The sequence below is a fragment of the Chiloscyllium plagiosum genome, chromosome 27, assembly GCF_004010195.1.
Source record: "Chiloscyllium plagiosum isolate BGI_BamShark_2017 chromosome 27, ASM401019v2, whole genome shotgun sequence".
NCBI classification, from domain to species: domain Eukaryota; kingdom Metazoa; phylum Chordata; class Chondrichthyes; order Orectolobiformes; family Hemiscylliidae; genus Chiloscyllium; species Chiloscyllium plagiosum.
The window spans coordinates 27041968-27062923 of record NC_057736.1 but is presented as its reverse complement, the minus strand read 5'-3'; the positions used below and the strand labels follow the sequence as shown (position 1 = coordinate 27062923).

General features: G+C 38.2%; 1 protein-coding gene across 1 annotated transcript in view; it reads left to right on the top strand.

Annotated features, from left to right (window-relative positions):
- lypla2 (lysophospholipase 2) overlaps positions 1–20956 on the top strand; it is a 32223-nt gene that overhangs the window by 3620 nt on the left and 7647 nt on the right. Inside the window, exons 2-8 of the mRNA XM_043717750.1 lie at positions 4781–4885; positions 5778–5809; positions 16083–16148; positions 17032–17079; positions 17640–17710; positions 20057–20130; positions 20214–20315. Of these exons, the coding sequence (XP_043573685.1) occupies positions 4808–4885; positions 5778–5809; positions 16083–16148; positions 17032–17079; positions 17640–17710; positions 20057–20130; positions 20214–20315 (471 nt within the window). The 5' untranslated portion in view covers positions 4781–4807. The remainder of the gene's footprint in view (positions 1–4780; positions 4886–5777; positions 5810–16082; positions 16149–17031; positions 17080–17639; positions 17711–20056; positions 20131–20213; positions 20316–20956) is intronic.

Here is a 20956-nt window from a genome sequence, read left to right as displayed (position 1 = left end):
CTGAGATTTTACAGAAATATCTGTTTTTCTTACAAAATAAACCTTAGTATTGCAGATGCTGGAGATTAGAGTCAAGATTAGAGTTTGCTGGAAAAGCACAGCAGGTCAGGCAGCATCCGAGGAGCAGGAAAATCAACGTTTCAGGCAAAAGCCCTTCATTAGGAATTAGATATTGGAATCAGTGCAACCACAATGAGTCAAATGGCCGCCTACTGCACCTTCACAGTTGTATTTTTTAAAAAAGAACAGCAGATGCTGGTGGTTTGAAAATCAACATCCTGTGTTGACCCAGTGGGACAAGGGAAAGATGTGAGGTTTCAGTCAGCAAAACAAGATAATGAACAATTGGAGATCAGGTGTTCCTTGAGCTGTTTTCACAAGAACTGCAGTGTGGTGTCAAAGCAGTACTGCGCTGTCAGTGGTACTGTCTGACTAGATGTTAACTGAGGCCCTTTCTGACCTCAGTGGAGGTAAACTTACATCTATTTTAGTTGAAGGGCAGGAATATTCTTCATTATTCTTGGTTCTTGCTTATCTCCATGTTAACATTTAAATGGATTATCTCATCATTATCACCTTGCAATGTGTAAATAGCTACAGTGTATCATATATTGCAACAGTAACTAAATGCGCTTTGGCTGCAGAGAAGTTTAGTATGCCCTAAAATTGTGTTCAATATTACATAAATGCAAATATTTCTTCCTAGTTGATTGATTTAATATAACCTGTTTCTTTTAAGTGGTGCGTAACTGTTACATATAGGCACAGGAGCATTAACAGATTGCTCTTGGATCTTATACACAACAGTAAGAAAACAGCCATACTCTTACAAAAAAACTTCAACAAAAAAACTGGAAGAACTTCTGAAGAATGGTCACTGAACCCAAAACAGTAATTGATTTCTGTCCACAGATTTTGCCAGACCTGAGATTTTACAGCAATTTCTGTTTTTCTTACCAAAAAAAACCTTAGTTTTGCTCTTAAGGTACTGAATGCATGTTTATACATGTAATAAATTCAATTTGTCCTGAATACAACTTGAAGACTTGTGTTCATACCTGCATTTCAAATACATAAATCTTTGTACTATTACAGTTGGCTGGGGTGAATTTCCTAATCTTAGGATGTGGTTATTGTTACTATTTTATTGACAGGTTGGATGTTAAGCCAAAGGCTGTAAAAGTGAGAAATGACCATTTATTAACTGAGGGCAAACAGTCTAGAAGGTATTCTGTGGTACTATCAGTTCTCCTTTCACAGAAACCAGTCCATAAGTTTTACTTAACGTGGACTTATATGAATTGCCAGTACAGAGATGTAGGGGGATATTCTAAATTGAATTTAAAGTTCATCTTATGATCTATGCCGTGAAGGTGAATGGAAATTGTGGATCATGCACTTAATAATTCTGAGTGCTTTGTTCAGAAAATATTATGAAAGTTAGTGCTTTAAGCACGCCCATCAAGTTTGAAGTTATTTTGATCCATAATTCTCCACACAAGTTCCTTGTTTTAGTTGTTGCAGTAATGTGTGCAGTTCAGCACATACCAGACATTATTTATAGAGTTCATATTTCTGAAATACGTGACATAATTTCCAAAGGCCTGTTGTTTGGCAGAAGCTACCAGGAAGTTATCTGCTTGTCTAATTGACTTGAGATAGGTAGAGATGTGGATAGAAATATTCCACCAAAAATAAATATAGTTCAAGATGTGAAAGTGCCTCAAGCCATGATGCTGATATAGAAACGTGGACAGTATGGTGCTGACTGTTTCCTTAAGTTACTATCAATATTCAATTGGATTTTACTTCCTAACCAATGTTTTAAGCTTTGTATAGATTTACCTCTGTCTGTCTCCATAATATCCTCAACCCGTATGTCCTGTACTCTGTATTTTACTTCCCCTCAAATTCCTTATTTTGGGCTGTATTTCACTTCCTTCTATCCTACTTTCAAAAGCTGCCTTAATACCCTTAAACTTCTGTTGTTATTTCTCAATCCCTTTCTCCCCTTATTTTACTATGCGTGGTGGCTACTTTTTCAGTGCCCTATTAAAAAGTGCTATGTCTGATTGCATCAACGGTATCAAATGCAAGATGCTTCACACATAAATATCTGATTTATTAAGTATCTGGAATAAAAGTAGCACAAAAAGTATACTGGATGCTGGACATCTGGAATAAAAATAGAATATGCTGGAAATAATCAAGTTTGGCAACATCTGTGTGGAGAGAGAGAAACAATTTCAGGCTGATGGTCTTTGATCAGCATCCAGAGAGGCATATAAATAACTTGTATATATCGAATAAAATCAAGTCATAGTCATGCAGCACAGAAACAGACCCCTGGATCGAACTTGTCCATGCTGACTTACCATTACCATTTGTAATTATAAGTGCCAATAGGTAATATTTGTATTCATTTTCATGAGTGCTTAAATGGTGTTTTATTCTTAGAGTTGAAAGATGCTGGCTGCCCATATTTCCAATTAACCAGATTGTCTCTGACAGTTTTTATATTTGCTGTAAATTACACACAAAGTAAATTGCAAAAACTAAAACAGTCTCTTTAAATACATAACAGAATAGTCACCTTGGAGGTTATTTGAAGCTGAAACTTCCCCTGATTGGCCATTGTGTGTTATGAGCTTCCAAAGTGAATGGTTAGTCTTCAGCTGCACACATCACAATCAAACCTGCTCTGTTTCCACCCTATGACCACTTTATGCGCTGTCTAGTAGAAATTGCTGAGTTTAGTTGTGACATTTCTATTGTCTCAACTGAAATTATTAAAATCTGTGCAAAACCCAGATATAAACCTGAATTTATGATCTAAGGTTTTGTTTCATTCTCTGCTTTGGTTGTTCCTGAGGCTATTCGAACATGTACATCTGTCAACCCTGGAACTGTCTACACTAAAAATTGAAATGATAAACTACCTATGGATGGGTCTGACCTTTCAGTCTGAACATTTAGATAAATGCAGAAGACAATAGATATGTATATAATAAATAATAATAAGGGAGAACTTGTACAGCATCTTTAACATCTTCTATTGCAATTTGTTTCTTTAATTGTGCCACTAAGCAATATATGCAAGGTTGTATTGAGTGTTAATTTCTGAAGCCTTGGTGCTGTAAAAATATTATTTAGAATTCTTGTTCTGTTATGCCATGGGATTAATTCCCATTTGATTAACCCGTTCTCAGTTCATTTGCACCAGTGTGGGATTTTTTTATACTTGTGAGCACATAGTTGCAGACTCAGTGCATTCTGTTGATATTGCATTATTCAGCGGGTTTTTAAACATATGTAGTACATTTTATTAATATTCATCATGCTTTCAATCTATTTTAAAATTATATTGGTAATATCTGCCCCCTTGGTTTCAGATTCTTGATATTTTGGACATGACGTTTAATTCTTACCCTTCTATGATCAATTCATTGCATGCAGAATAGCAAATATTCATTCTCAAAACAAAAACCTGTGAACAGCCAGAGCCCTTTGCACTTGTGTTTGTATTTTATGATAAGCAAATCCATATGCTTATAGATTTGGAGATTCCCCCATTCTGTCCATTGTGTGTTGTAGAGTTATGTCTTGCTAAGCGTACTATACTGTCAGAATGAAAAACATTCATTTTACTTATTGCAATCTGGTTAAGCATACCTGCGTTATGAGTAAGTAACTATTTAAAAGACTGCTATATATCAAGGAATTACAGATATGAAACAAAAACAGAATTGTACATAACAGAATAGTCACCAAACTCTAAGTATTAACTTTGTTTTCTCCCCATAGATGCTGCCAGACCTGAGTTTCTCCAGCAATTTGTTTTTATTCAAAAGGCTAGACTGATTCTGAAAGTACATTTATAATTAATACATTCAACATAGCAGTTATTATTCTGGTAATTGTGAAGAATTGTAACTTATGTAGTACAGTAGACTTTCTAAAATAAAAACAAAAAATGCTCAGTATATCAATGCTCAGTATATCTTCATTTGACAGAGAAACAGTTCATGGTTTGGGTCAATCATCCTTCATAAAACAATGTCTGTTCCGGAATAATCAGAACAACTTATTCTCCTAAAAGTTTTTGATTGTTACTTAGATAATAGAAAATCAGTGGGTTTTTTTTGTCCTCTGACCTTGGCACAAATTCCCTTTTCCTTTATCCAGACTGGACAGTTTGTCCTTTGGCCACTTTACACATGCCATTGACACACTATTGTTAGGTATTAGAATCTGTGCTTCAGGTCCTAAAAATGAAAGATTTTACTTCAACCAGAGACTAATCCACAACTGAAGCAAACCACCTGAAATGTGGGCTTGCGCAGTACTGGAACTTTAACGTGTGAGCAAATTACTGTAACTTCAACCTTTTGGTTGGGTATCACGTGCTTGATAGCCATGGTTAGAAACTTGCCTTACAGTGGGACACTAGATATCTCAGCAGCCTGATTAGCAAGTTTCAATTAATTTGCTAATGAAATAATGCTAACAGGAAGAATGAAATTAAAATAAAACCTCAATACTAATGAGTATATCTTGTATTTGAAACAGATTATCAGTTAGTTGATTAATGCTAACTTTTATTCTCTTCCTTAACATAATTTGATATAGTGAGTTTAGATGATTCCTAGACTTGGTTTGGATTTTGAGGCAACTACTTGCACTGTTAAACAAGGTCTTCTCAGTATTACAATTAGATCTGCTACTGGGTATGTTTAGTCCTGACTATCCCTGTTCTTACTAAGGTCTTTTATATCTGCAGGTTTGCATTCTGTACGTGTGACGTTGTATGTGTGGTAACAACATGTCATTGCCGCTGCTCGATGAGGCTGCGACTGTCTCTGGAACAGAACGGGAGACTGCAGTGGTAAGAAACCACCTGTTCTCGTGATCTGCCGAGAAAACACAATGCTTTGACATCTGGGAGACATTTCAGATTTACTAAAATGTCTTCTGAATTTCTTGTTGCAGTCTCTGGTGATTAGTTGTTGCAGTTTTTATTATAATTTTATATTAGTTGTTGCTCAATTAGTTTACACAAGAATTACTATTTTAACTCTAGACTTGGACATGAACCAACAATCTATGTTTTTAATGAAACTCAAAACTGCAAGCGTCTCAGTTAATATGTTAAGCATTACTTCAGTATTTAAACCTGTATGAATAACTTTGTTATTTCATCTGAGAGAAAATATTTTTGAAGTGTTTGTTTTCCACATGGTGACAGCAGCTGGGGAGAGTTCATTAGTGTCACTGTCATAATCACACAACATATTGCAGCCTGATATTAGATTGAATCTGTGGTCAATTTTAAACTCTAGTCTTTTTCCAGCCTCCTTTAAAGAGTAAAGGTAGGACATCAGTGCTCAGAATGGTGCTTTAATATGATTGTTGCTAAAAACTCCCTCTAATATAGTTTGTGGTTAATCTTTGTGGTTTCCCCTATGTACTTTGGCCAGCAATTGTGGTGTCCAAATTCCCGTTTTGACCCTTTCATATTTTATTTTGGGATTGGATAATTTATAATATGCAGGCTGCTGCGTCAGCAATTTTGAAGTTAATCCCGTACCAGTGAAGTTACAATTATCTTATGACTGTAATTACGTTGGAATCTTACTGCTTGGTATATTGAAACAGTTTTAATCAACCATTCTATATTTGATCCTTTCTTGTAGATCAAGAATTTTCATGACTCTGCTGATTGTCTGGTGTTACTTTGTGCTGGTATGAAGACAGTGTGTTTGGGTTGTATTTTACAGGTTATTTTCTTGCATGGACTTGGAGACACAGGGTGAGTTTGCTTTAGATGAAAAGTGCAGAGGAATTGACCAAGTTCATAATCCTAATTGCTATAAAACTGAAATAAATATAAATTTGTTATTATGCTTTGATAAGTTATCTAACAATGTATGTTCCCTGTTGCCTGAGGGTTTGTAACCATCCCCATTATGTACATGTTCCTATCAACAATTGTAACATGAGGAAAGTTTTTTTTTTAAATCATTTCTGCAGTAGTTTTTATTTCCTTTGGTACAGGCTATTTCTTCCACAAAGATTCCTTAAACTGACACATTGAAATAACATTATTAAAATATCACTAATAATCACTTTTAATATCAGTAGAAGGTGCCCTTGAAGTTGGACGAGACACGCAATGACCATTTTTTCCCCTCCCTCAAACATTGTACTTTGCGGTAGTGTAGAGTGACCTTACTTTAAATCCTGGTTCCATTCCTGAAAATCACAATTTTAAAAGAAAATATTTTAAGGGAAGTATTAGTTTCTGTGGGAATCAAATGTTCAAACTAGAATTAGGTTTCGTAAGGCCGCCTTTAGAAGAGAAAGAAGAACTATATTGAAATACATAACCCCTTTATTTTAAATATTTAAATTCCTAAATTTATAAATTAAATGCTGTAATAATATAAATTATCCTTTTATTTTAAATTTAATATTCTTCTGTACTTAGTTTTGCCAGGCTCCATCAGCGGTTGACTTTACTCCATGTAATGACCAATGTCTACCACACACTAGATGGAGCACAGGGCCTCAGTTTGAAATCAGGAGGGAAACGGAGACACGGGGATCTGGGCCAACAATAAAGGGAAGCCATGATGTGGAGGAGCCAGTGTTGGATTGGAGTGGACAAAGTTAAAAATCATGCAACACCAGGTTATCGTCCAACAGGTTTATTTCAGAGCCCTGTTTGACAGCTACCTGATGAAGGAGTAGTGCTTCCAAATAAACCTGTTGGACTATAACCTGGTGTTGTATGATCTTTAATTTAATAAAGGGAAGAGGAGACCTGGACCCGAAAAGCAGGAATAGCAGATGAGAGGCGAGGCCAGGGCAAAGTCACACAAGAAGAATGATGGCCAAGAACCGAAGTTAGTGCAAGACAAGCCTGGGAGGCAAGGCCCCTTTGTCCACAGGCAGAAGAGGGAGAGTGTCTAAGCAGTAGGCAGTGCAGAACCAGGCACTGATTTAAAATGTTAACACAGATAATACATGTAAACAATGCTAAAATGAAAATAATGATACAAAACAAAGAAACCGGTCCCAAAGATAAACAATGCTAAAATGGCTTTTAGTGGGACTATGTTAAATGAAGACTGCCTGTGCATTTAATGTATTTGTGTTAGAATATGAATAAATGTTAGTAAATTTGAAGAACTAAATAGCCTTTATTTCAATACAGGAGGTCTTACAGGTAAGGTTGGAACGTGGGATTGGGATGTCATAGTTGTTGCAGAAACTTGGCTGAGCGATGGACCAGACTGGCAGCTCAGTGTTTTAGAGACTGTAGGAAATAAAGGTAGGGGAGAGGTGGCATTTTTGATTAAGGAATAAATTACTGCTGTGAATAAAGAAGAGTTTTGAAAAGTCAAGTAAAAATATATGGGTAGAAATAAGAAAGGAAAGATCACTATGATGGTATTGTACCATAGATCCCCAATAGTAAGAGGGAAATTGAGAAACAAATATGTTGGGAGATTTCAGATATAAATATATAAGTATAATACAGTTGTAATTATGGGGGGATTTTAATTTACCAAACATTGACTGGGGCTACCATAGTGTTAAATGCATGGATGGCGAAGAATTTGTCAAATATGCTAAAGCAAAATTTTCTTTATCAGTATGTGAATACTCCGAGAAAAGGAGCAAAACTAGACCTGTTGGTGAAATACAAGTGGGGGAACGCTTTGGGTCTAGCGATCATAATTTTATTAGTTTCAAACTGGCTATGAGAAAGGATACGCCTCCCATAAAAGTTAAAGTTTTTAATTGGAGTCAGGCAAATTTTAGTGGAATGGGACAAAATTTTCAAAAGTTGATTGGGGTAGACTATTCACAGATAAAAGGATATCTGATAAGTGCAAGGCTTTCAAGTGTGTGATAACGAGAGTTCAGAGGCACCATGTTCCTGTTGAAGGGTGAAGCTGGTAAGATTAATGAACAATGGGTGAATAAAGATATTGAGGTTCTAGTCAAGAATAAAAGTAAATCTTATTTTAGTTATAAACAGCTTCGTTCAGTTGAATCTCTTAATCAATATAAAGAGTGTAGGGGCAATCTTAAGAAGGAAATGAGGAAGGCAAAGAGGAGATATGAGAAGACTTTGGCAGAAAAGCTTAAGGACAATCCAAAGAGATTTTACAAATACATTTAAGAGCAAGAGGATAACGAGAAAAAGAGGGAGAGAGTAAGGCCCCTAAAGAGCAAGGAGGTCATCTTTGTGTGGAACCCTAGGAGATGGGAGAGATACTAAATGAATATTTCACATCAGTGTTTACTGTGAAGAAAGAAATAGAGTCTTGAGAAAGCTGAGAAATAAATATTGATGTTTTTAAAACAGTTCATGTTACAGAAGAGGAAGTTTGGGAGGTCTTAGAAAATATAAAGGTGAATAAATCTCTTGGACCTGCTCTAATGTATCCCAGAACATCGTGGGAAGTAAGAGAGGAAATTACGAGATCCCTTGCAGAAATATGTGCATCACCTGTAACTATGGGTGAGGTGGCTAATGTTGTATCATTGTTTTAGAAAGGTTGTAAGGAGAAACCAGGGAACTATCGATCGGAGAGTCTACTTTGGTTGTAGGTAATTTGTTGGAGATGATTATAAAAGATAGGATTTATGGATGTTTAGAGAGGCAAAAATTGATGAGGGATAGTCAGTATGGTTGTGTACAAGGAAGATCATGCTTCTCAAATTTGATTGTGGTTTTTGAGGAAGGTACTGAAAAGGTTGATGAGGGCTGAGCAGTAGACATTGTTTACTTGGATTTTAGTAAAGGGTTTGGCAAGATTCTGCATGGTAGACTAATTAGTAAAGTTAGGTCACATGGGATTCTGGGTGACTTTGCCAATTGAATTCATAATTGGCTTAACAGCAGGAGTGTGAAGGGTCCCTTTTCGGACTGGAGGCCTGTCACCAGTGGTGTTCCACGGGGATCAGTTCTGGGTCCTTTCTTGTTTGTCAGTTATATAAATGATTTGGATGAGAATATAGGAGGTGTGGTTAGTAAGTTAGCAGGCAACACCAAAATTGGTGGCATAGTAGACAGTGAAGAAGATTTTCTAAATTTACAAGGGGATTGGTCAAATGGGTCAATGGGCTGAAAAATGGATGTAGGTTTGCTCGCTGAGCTGGAAGATTCATTTTCAGATGTTTTGTCACCATACTAGGTAACACCTTCAGTGAGCTTCCAGGCTGAAAAATGGCAACTGGAGTTCAATCTGGATAAATAGAAGCTATTGTATTTTGGTACAACAAACAAGAATAGAGCTTATACAATTAATGATAGGGCCTTGGGTAGTGTTGTCGAACAGAGGGACCTAAGGGTGCAGGTACACAATTCTTTGAAATTTATGTCACATATAGACAGGATAGCTAAAAAGGTGTTTGGCATCCTTGCCTTCATTGTTAGTCTTTTGAGTTAGGAAGCTGGAAATGTGTTGCTGGAAAAGCGCAGCAGGTCAGGCAGCATCCAGGGAACAGGAGAATCGATGTTTCGGGCATAAGCCCTTCTTCAGGAATGGCTTATGATGGATTCCTGAAGAAGGGCTTATGCCCGAAACGTCGATTCTCCTGTTCCCTGGATGCTGCCTGACCTGCTGCGCTTTTCCAGCAACACATTTCCAGCTCTGATCTCCAGCATCTGCAGACCTCACTTTCTCCTTTTGAGTTAGGAAGTCATGTTGAGGTTGCTCAAGACATTGGTGAGGCAATACTGTGTCCAGTCCTAGTTGCCTAGTTCTAGGAAGGATATTATTAAGCTGGAGAGGGTTCATAAGAGATTTCCCAGGATGTTGCCAGTTTGAATTATAAAGAAAGGCTGGGACTTATTTCACTGGAGTGTAAGAGGTTGAGAAGTGATCAGATAGACGTTTATGAAATAATGAGGGGTATGGATAGTTAACTGTGGTTGCCTTTTCCTTCGGGTGGGGGGATTTCAAGACTAAGGGGTGCATTTTTAAGATAAGAAAATTTTTTAAAAGATGTATGGGGCAAATTTTTTTACACAGCGTGGTTCACGTGTGGAATGAACATCTGAGGAAGTGGTGGAGGTGGCCACAATTACAATGTTTTAAAAAAAAACATTTGTATAAGTACATTAATGGGAAAGGTTTGGATGGATATGAGCCAGGAGCAGGTAGGTGGGACTAGTTGGTTTGGGATTATGTTGGGCATGGGCTGGTTAGACCGAATGGTCTGTTTCTGAGTTGTATGACTCTATGATTCCTTTGGTGATGCAGCAGGTTACTGACCATCTCTACAATAAGACCCAGAATCAATTCTTGGCCTGTGCGGAGTTATCTGATCTCACATGATGTTATCTGATCTCAACATGATTGGAAGGAAGTCTTACAATTCATCTCAATCTCTTTGGATTAGGAAGGGGAAAACTGGCTGTCGTCCAATTCCTGATCAGTGTTTTGATGTTCCTAAGAGTGAGCATTGGACAGAGACACGGTCTAGTTACTGTGTGATGTCCCTTGAGTGAATAGCTGATACTTATTAAAGCATACGCATCAATAAATAATGAACTCTCAGGCAAAATAATGATGGAACTATAGTCAGCATACAGTCATTAATTTGCCTAAGTGACAAACACTTTTCCAGTCCTTTAATTTTCTACTATTCACAAAACTCATTCTTTTTAATAGTTTTAAAAAGCATTGTTGCTGTCTCCAAAGATGCTGAGCTTAAGCTTTGTCATTTTTACAGAAAAGGTAAAACTGGAGAACATGTCAGACCAGCTGTTGAATTAAAAGCAGCAATCTCCATTACAGCTTTCAATTTTTTATCATTTGCCCTCTTGTTTTTCATCTTTCTAAACCTTTCACTTAGTTCCTCTGTTTCACCTGTAATTTTGTGTGTGTCAGGTTTTTTGGCCCTGCTGCTACTTTTGTTTCTTTTTGAATTCCTTATTCTCCATATTCTATGCTAAAAATATAACATCTACTCATTTGACTTGTTGTGTCACTCTTCCCTATTTTAACTCTTTAATTTTCCTTTTTCTCTGTCAAGAAATATTGAATCTAATTTCCCTTCTTGAAATCATCACTCATTTCGCCACTCGTATTACTTTGACTGTGATGAATCAGGCTAACACTAATATAAAGTTGTTAGCTATGACCATCCCATTATTCAGTTTAAATCAAGTTTAACTCCTAATTGTCATCTTTCTTTGAATCCTTATTCTTGAATGTTTGCCTTTTAAAAATTCTGCTCAGAATACTTCAATACAGTTTCATCTTGTTTGCCACTTCATCAATAGTTAAGTTGTTGTGGTTCTGTTCGCCGAGCTGGGAATTTGTTTTGCAGACGTTTCGTCCCCTGTCTAGGTGACATCCTCAGTGCTTGGGAGCCGCCTGTGAAGCGCTTCTGTGATCTTTCCTCCAGCATTTGTAGTGGTTTGAATCTGCTGCTTCCGGTTGTCAGTTCCAGCTGTCTGTTGCAGTGGTCGGTATATTGGCTCCAGGTCAATGTGCTTATTGATTGAATCTGCCATGTCTCTAGGAATTCCCTGGCTGTTCTCTGTTTGGCTTGTCCTATAATAGTATTGTCCCAGTCGAATTCATGTTGCTTGTCATCTGCGTGTGTGGCTACTAAGGATAGCTGGTCGTGTTGTTTCGTGGCTAGTTGGTGTTCATGGATGCAGATCGTTAGCTGTCTTCCTGTTTGTCCTAAATCGTGTTTTGTGCAGTTCTTGCATGGGATTTTGTACACTACGTTGGATTTGCTCATGCTGGGTATCGGATCCTTCGTTCTGGTGAGTTGTCTGAGAGTGGCTATTGGTTTGTATGCTGTTATGAGTCCTAGTGGTCGCAGTAGTCTGGCTGTCAGTTCAGAAATGCTCTTGATGTATGGTAGTGTGGCTAGTACTTTGGGTTGCGGCATGTCCTCGTTCCGTTGTCTTTCCCTTAGGCATCTGTTGATGAAATTGCGCGGATATCCGTTTTTGGCGAATATCTTGTATAGGTGTTCTTCTTCCTCTTTTTGCAGTTCTGGTGTGCTGCAGTGTGTTATGGCCCTTTTGAATTGTGTCTTGATGCAACTTCTTTTGTGTGTGTTGGGGTGGTTGCTTTCGTAGTTCAGGACTTGGTCTGTGTGTGTGGCTTTCCTGTATACCTTTGTGGTAAATTCTCCGTTAGGTGTTCTCTGTACCATCACGTCTAGGAATGGGAGTTGGTTGTCCTTTCCTTCCTCTCTTGTGAATCGGATTCCTGTGAGTGTGGCGTTGATGATCCGGTGTATGTTCTCTATTTCTGTGTTTTAATGATTACAAAGGTGTCATCCACATTTCTGACCCAGAGTTTGGGTTGAATTTGCAGTAAGACTGTTTGTTCTAATCTTTGCATTACCGCTTCTGCTTTGAGTCCAGAGATGGGTGTGCCATTGATTTGTTCATATATTTGGTTGTTGAATGTGAAGTGTGTTGTGAGGCACAGGTCCAGTAGTTTGAGTATGCTGTCTTTGTTCAACGTCCTGTTGTCTGTTCCGTATCTCCAGCAGGTTGGCTATTGTTTCTCTGGCTAGGGTTTTGTCGATAGAGGTGAACAGTGCCATTACATCGAATGAGACCATGGTTTCTTCCTTGTCTTTGTGTATATTTCTGATGATGTCCAAGAATTCCTGTGTTGATTGTATAGAGTGTCTGGATCCGCTGATCAGGTGTTTCAGTTTTTGCTGTAGTTCTTTAGCCAGTGTGTGTGATGGTGTCCCTGGTAATGATACAATGGGTCTGAGTGGGATGTCTGGTTTGTGCACTTTAGGTAGTCCATAGAATCTGGGGGTGTTGTTGCTTTCAGGTTTCATTCTTTGTAGGTCAAACCTGGTTATTAAAACACTACATAGGACAAACATGAAGACAGCTAACGATCCGCATCCATGAACACCAACTAGCCACGAAACGACATGACCAGCTATCCTTAGTAGCCGCATACGCAGATGACAAGCAACATGAATTCGACTGGGACAACACTACTATTATAGGACAAGCCAAACAGAGAACAACCAGGGAATTCCTAGAAGCATGGCACTCATCCACAGATTCAATCAATAAGCACATCGACCTGGAGCCAATATACCGACCACTGCAACGGACAGCTGGAACTGACAACTGAAAGTGGCAGATTCAAACCACTATAAATGCCAGAGGAAAGATCACAGGAGGCTTCCAAGCACTGAGGATGTCACCTAGACAGGGGACGAAACATCTGCAACACAAATTCCCAGCTCGGCGAACAGAACCACAACAACGAGCACCCGAGCTACAAATCTTCTCACAAACTTTGGATAGTTATTTGATCTAGAAATTTGGGAACATTATGCCTCTTTCTTCAGGAGCTAAATCAACACCTAAGCCTCCAATATGTAAACAGGAAATGCAAGCTCATAGGTGGGTTGTGTGTTAACCTCCAGGGCCCAATTCTAAAATGGATTCAGGCCTTTGTGTGAGCTTAATGTATCTGTGCGTTCCCTCTGCAATATTGTGTTCCATGAGGCAGTCATTGCGAGTAGGATTCAGACTAAACAAAATAAAACTACTTGCAGCCTAATCAGCTAGGCATAAAGTGCCTACAACACGCTATCAACAAGAGGTAAGTTTGTAAACTAAAAAGGATTTGACCAGACTGAAGATGAGAGGGGCAGTGATGCTGATCCCAGGCCTACATTCAAACTGAGTAGCTGCAGACCATAGAGTCACCTTTATATCTGTATGTGGCTTCAGTGGTGGAGTTTCTTAACATATACTGAAGCTGTCCATGCCCAAATGCAGCAAGACTGAACAATATACAGTTTTGCGCTGACAAGTAGCAAATAACATTCATGCCACACAAGTGCCAGGCAATGACCATCTCTACTAAGAATCTAATCATCACCACTTGATATTCAATGGCATTATTAACACTTAGTCTCACGCTATCAATGCCCTGGGGTTGAACTGAAATATCTGGATCAGTGGTGCTGGAAGAGCACAGCAATTCAGGCAGCATCCGACGAGCAGCAAAATCGACGTTTCGGGCAAAAGCTCTTCATCAGGAATCTGAAATAGTCATATACGTAATGTGGCTACAAGAGCAGGTCAGAGGCTCAAAATCTTTCATCAAGTAACTCCCTTTCACTTGTACCTTCACGAATGAAAGGCCTTTCTCTAATTTTTAGACCATCATCCAAGAGTCTAGATTACCTCAACCAGTGGAAATGTTGAACAGAATTTTGAAAACTTTAATCAAATTACTCCTTAAATTTCGATATGTTAGTCGATACAATCCTGGTTTGTGTAATCTTACCTTGTAATCTAACTCTTGGAGTCCAGGTATCATTTGAGTAAACCTTTCAGTTTTCTTTCCTTCAAAGGCATATATCATTCCTAAAGTCTGGTGCCCAAAACTGAACACATTACTTCCAAACATGGTCTAATGAGGACTTTATTTTGAGGGTCGAACTTCATTTCTAACCACATATTTAACCTTTTAGATTATAAAGCCAACGTTCCATTAGCATTTGTTTGTTTGTACCTGCCCCTGACACATGATCCATGTACTTGACCCCAACCAAAGTGTCTTTGGACTTCTATTGTCTCTAACTTTTCATCACTTAGAAATACTTTGATCTATCCTTTTCAGGTCCAAAGTAGATGGCCTCACACCTATAGATTTGCTATTGTTTGAACCATTTGTCTGTTAATGTCTCTTGATGCGTTGTTCTACATAGTTTACAGTGCGGCCTATGAGAAGGCAGTAATGTAGTGGTAATGTCACTGGACTAGTAATCTAAAAAGGCAGGTTAAGGTTCTGAGAACATAGCAGATGGTGGAAATTTGAATTCAAGACTTGTTCTAGTGGCATGATTCTTTAAGTGCTGTTATGATGCAATGGTGGTGTCATCTCTGATCCAGGAGGCCCCAGCTTCAAATCCCACCTGCTCCAGAGATATTATAAACATCTCTGAACAGGTAAGTTAGAAAATATCTGCAGTACCACCAATGGCTGATCTCAGTGTGATTGGCTGTGTGTTTTGGGGGCTGTTGTGGTGCAGTGGTAATGTCCCTACCTCTTTAATAATTTCCCTCAATTCAAATTTTATCTAACAGTCTCTTAAGAGAAATTATATCAAATGACTTTTGAAAAATCATACAAATAAAGGATTTCTCTGTCCAATCTTCAATCAACTCCTATCATGTTTGTCAGGTGTGGTTTATACTTTATTAATTAATACTGGCTTGCTGAGATCAGCTAACAGTGTTCCAGATATTCAGTCATTTGATCTTTAATTATAGATTCTATGTTCTTATAGCAGATGGTGAACAAGTTTATAATACCATAGTTTTATATTTTTTCTTAAACACAACTTTCCCATGGAGTTCGAAAAGCCAGATCAATATTGACCTCGGAAGAAATGCATACCTGCCACCAATGGCAAAACTGTCATTAGTAACTTGTACCTGTTGGCAGCCAGAGGGAGACAATGCTGACATCTATAAACATTTGAGCTTGAGCATTTCATTTCAGAGTCCGATAATCAAAGAATTCTAGGCGTTATGGCACAAGAAGAAAGCTATTCAAATAAAGCACCAGTCACCTCTCTTTAAAGCAATCCAATGACCCCCCCATTTACCCTACTGTATCCCCAAAGCACAATAGGTTTATTTCACCCAAGTGCCCAACCCATTTCCTTTGAACAAATTCATTTCTTCCTAGTCTACTAACCCCAAGCAGTGATTGCCAGGTCATTACTGTCCAGTGCAGTAATAAGATAGTTCCTCGTGTACCACATGGTATCTATTCCCAAATCTTAAATTCTGTGTTCCTTGCTTTTTTTATGTTAACTAAAGGGAGCATATTGTCTGCCTTATCTAAAACTGCCAGTCTTGTATACTTCTTTCATGTTGGTCTTCAGTCATCTGTTGTCTCAGGAAAGCACCAGTTTCTTCAACCTTATTGCTAAACTTCCAACCCCCCACCCCCTGAATTATTCAAGTAGCTGTTGAGAATTTTCTTGTAACTATTGATTGTGGAGCTGAATATTTTGCAATCCTGTCTTTTTAGACATGGTTGGGCCGAATCACTGTCCTCCATCCGACTTCCTTATGTGAAGTACATCTGCCCTCATGCGTAAGTGCTGTTCAACTTGCCTGTGAATGCTTTTTTTAATAGGTATTACTCTGAAACATGGAATTGTTAATCACACTTATGAAGAGCACAATAACTTATATAATTAAAATAAAGTTTAGCAGAATTGCAAAATACCTCGTCATATTTGCTCATGTACCCCTTGTAATCAGAATTAACAGAGCCTATTAATAATGTGACCGCTGTGGCTTGTTAGCAATGGGATGCGAATTTTTTTTGGAGCTAGATTCAGGTATACTCAAAACCTAAGAACATAATCCTATAAAAAGATTAATTACTTTCAGCTCCAACCCAGGGGTTCTAATTATTTAATCTTATTTAATTGTTTCCCGACACAGTCCTGAGCATATTGGTAATTTGCTTGAGTTCCAGAAGTACCATTTGCTCAACGAGTCCTGTCTGGAGTCTTGTTCTTTGTTACTCTCGACAGTAAATGATGGTAAACTGTTCGTTTACATGTTGTTCACATCCAGGCCTGATCCTATTCTCCCAGGACATATTTGCATTTCTAGCATGCATCGCAGTTGCGTGGAGAAAACTTGCATTTCCTTTATCTAGGCTAGTTCCTAGCAGTTGCTGCCACCTGCTGGAAATTATCAAATTCAACGTGGTGTATATGGCTCAATTAATCACCCTAAGCCTGCTGGGGTAGGGGATCTTTAAAAATTCAACATTGTTCATAAAAGAATACTGAAGTTTTTTGTTAAAACACAAAAAAAAACATAAATAAGCAAGAAGTAAATTATATTTAGTTAAAAATTTACCTCATCCTTAATTGTATTAAACTGTATGTTAATTTCAACGTATATTGGTTAAAATTGAGACTTTCAGAATTGAATTTAATTATTCTCCTTTTTTTATTCAGGCCAAAGATTCCTGTGCAACTGAATAAGTCTGTACCTATACCATCATGGTGAGTTGGAGAGATTTTGTTTTCTAAACTTTCTGTTTTCATGACGTATTAACACTGCACCCTTTCCTTTCCACCTTCATAACAGTAATATCTTAATTCTCCCATGGTTTTAACTATGCCTCACCTGAGCACTGCATTTGGTCTTGGTGATGTAGATGCCACAGTTGATCAGCTCATCATCTCACTGTATGATGATCAAGAGCACAATCACTCCATCTTTGGCTGTGAGGAATGTTTTGGTGTAAATTGGAAATAACCTGAAAATTCTGGAAATTGAAATTAAAACTTGCTGAAGACTAACGCAGATTAGCAAGTAGTAAAAAAAAACTTTCAGTATATCGATCTGGTATTTCTCATGAGACAATTGTTCCTAATTTACTGCCACTCCTAGTCACAGAGCAATCTTGGAGACAGTTTTACATTTGTAATTCAAATTATTAAAACAGGGCACAAATTATTCAATAAAATTTTGAAATATTTGATCAAGCTATGCCTTGTTTTACTTAAGCAAGCACAATGATCGACAGTACAACAAATCCCACTGTACTCTTTTTAAAAAGGTTTGACTTGGCTGGATTAAGTCCAGAAGATCCAGAAGATGAAGTTGGTATAAAGAAAGCTTCCGAATGTAGTAAGTCACCATTCCTGCAGCAGAGTTAATAAGGACCAGTTGTATACTTTAAACATAAATCTTGTATTTGTAAGGTCTCTTGACACAGGTTTCCTACAGCACTTCAGAAGCATACAAAAAATTATTGTGCAAAGGCAAGATTAAGAAGGGTCTCCAAATGCTTAATGAAAGATTAGGTTTTGAGGATGTTATTAAAGTAGGGAGTTGGGAGCATAGGCTTTACAAAAGGTTACAAAGACCCTAGTTTGAGTGAGCAGGGAATCCACAGAGAGAGGTGCAGCTTGCCAGCAGGTCCAAGTAAGGGTGGTGATGAGTAGACCAGAAGGCAGATGATTTTCAGTATGCTTCCTGGCTGGAAAGGCCAGCAAGAATGGAAAAGAAAACATCTATTCTTAACTCCATCATGGATGTTATGATAGCCCTATATAGAGAGGGCAGAGGATGCTTTGTTGTAAAATTGGTCGAGTGATATTCAACCTGGCACGATGACAATAATAGGTGAAGCTAAGGACCAGTAGTGAATTTAGGTAGAGGGATAGGCGCAAAGCAATTAACTGAAAAGCAAGAGGTGAAAGCTTGGTTGACTGACAGCATTTTTGAAGAGTGAGAGTTTGAAAGAGAGATGCTATCATAGAGTGCTTCAATTTGAAACAGCAGCTGCAACATACACCTGAATGGGTGCAAAGAAATGTCTGGATTATGCAGGTGTAATGGTGATTAAATAACGATGTAGTGCACATGTTAAGAGCAGAAAGTGCTGTCTTCAGCTACACAGACAATTTTCAGAAAAGTAACACAGACCTTGGTTGAAGATCCAATATAAATTCAGTAAGGATCTATATGGACTTCAGTAAGGTGTTTGACAAGGTTCCTCATGGGAGACTGGTTAGCAAGGTTAGAACTCATGGAATACAGGGAGAACTAGTCATTTGGATACAGAACCGGCTCGAAGGTAGAAGACAGAGCGTGGTGGTGGAGGGCTGTTTTTAAGACTGGAGGCCTGTGACCAGGGAAATGCCACAAGGATCAGTGCTGGGTCCACTACTTTCTGTCATTTATATAAATGATTTGGATGTGAACAAAGGAGGTAAAGTTAATACGTTTGCAGATGACACCAAAATTGGAGGTGGAGTGAACAGCAAAGAAGGTTACCTGAGATTACAATGGGATCTTGATCAGATGGGCCAATGGGCTGAGGAGTTGCAGATGGAGTTTAATTTAGATAAATGAAAGATGTTGCATTTTGGGAAAGCAAATCTTAGCAGGATTTATACACTTAATGGTAAGGTCCTAGGGGGTGTTGAACAAAGACGCCTTGGAGTGCAGGTTCATAGCTCCTTGAAAATAGAGTCGCAGGTAGATAGGATAATGAAGAAGGCATTTGGTATGCCTTCCTTTATTGGTCAGAGTATTGAGTATAGGAATTGGGTGGTCATGTTGCGATTATACAGGATGTGGGTTAGGCCACTTTTTTGGAATATTGTGTGCAGTTCTGATCTCCTTCCTATTGAAAGGATATTGTGAAACTTGAAAGGGTTCAGAAATGATTTACAAGGATGTTGCCAGGGTTGGAGGATTTGAGCTATCGGGAGAGTCTGAATAGGCTTGAGCTGTTTTCCCTGGAGCTTCAGAGGCTGAGGGGTGACCTTATAGAGGTTTACAAAGTCATGAGGGGCATGGATAAGATAAATATACAAGGTCTTTTCCCTGGGGTGGGGGAGTCCAGAACTAGAGGGCATAGGTTTAGGGTGAAAGGAGAAAGATATAAGAGAGACTTAAGGGGCAGCTTTTTCACTGAGGGTGGTGCCTGTATGGAATGAGCTGCCAGAGGAAGTGGTGAAGGCTGGTACAATTGCAACATTTAAAAAGCATGTGTATGAATAGGAAGAGTTTGGAGGGATATGGGCAGGGTGCTGGCAAGTGGGTCTAGAGTCTCACCGAAGGGTCTGTTTCCGTGCTGTACATCTGTATGACTCCAAGTGTTTCATATGAAGTGGTTGCATTGGTAGTTCAGTGACTGATAGATTCTTGCCTGCTACACAGGAGGCACATGTTCATTTCCTGACTAATGATTGGCAAGCCTTTAAATGTAAGGGGCTCTCGTGGTGTATTGTCATATCCCTACCTCTGGACCAGAGGGCCTATTTCAAGTCTCGTCTGATATGGTGTATCAAACATGTCTGAATAGGTCAGTTTTTTTTAAAATGTACAAGACACGGAAGATACCTTATCAAAAAACTATACCTTTTGTAATGTTTGTTAAGATATTTATATCCAGAGATTTATTCTGGAGTGATTAAGCTAATATAACTTGTTATAATAGTTGTCTACTTTTATTTGTCTAAGTTAAAGCAATTATTGAACATGAGATCAAAAATGGAATTCCTTCACACAGAATCATACTAGGAGGATTTTCACAGGTAACCCTTCAGATTATTTCCAAAAATGTCTGTACCTTTCTTTCAAATGTTAAAGAAAATTAAAGAACTTCTTCTCAATACAGGGTGGTGCATTGTCTTTGTACACTGCTTTGACATGCAATTACAAACTGGCTGGAGTTATAGCTCTGAGTTGCTGGCTTCCTCTTCGTAAAACCTTTCCACAGGTATCTCTAATTTACATGTTGATCGTATTATCTTGTGCTGTAGATCAGGCAAATATGTTTATCTGGACTTTCATAATTACGCTCTTACATTGTTTTTATTTTATACAGAAATAATTGCTTGTTAAACACGCTAAGTCTTCTCAGTGATCTGGCTGTCAGTTTACATATTCAGCCACTAGCTTATGTCTAGCAGTGGGATTGTAAAACAGAATTTGTAGGTTAGTAAACTAGTGTTCCTGCTCGTGATTGCTAAACCCAGTCTACTTGGAATGAAAGAATTTGGACATTATTGGTTTGACAGTTACAGTTAAAATGTCTGTCACCATTTTCTATCTAAAAGTATGATGACTTGGGCATGATACTAAAGGGTAACTGTTGACTGAAATATCAGTGTATTCCTGAGGAAGCAGGGAGGTTTAAAGGTAAAAAACTCATTTTTGAGGGGAAGTGCAATCAGTTGTTCTTTCTCATTGTTTAGGCACAGTTTAGTTACTGTATGCCTAATTCCAATTGTGCTTGAAATAGGTATTTCCTTTTAATCAAATATTTGTTGAAGCAGTTCTTCAAAGAATAACTTAATGCACTCATGCCATTTAATTCCATTTGTTTTAAATAGCAAGGTCTTGCTATATAAACTGGAA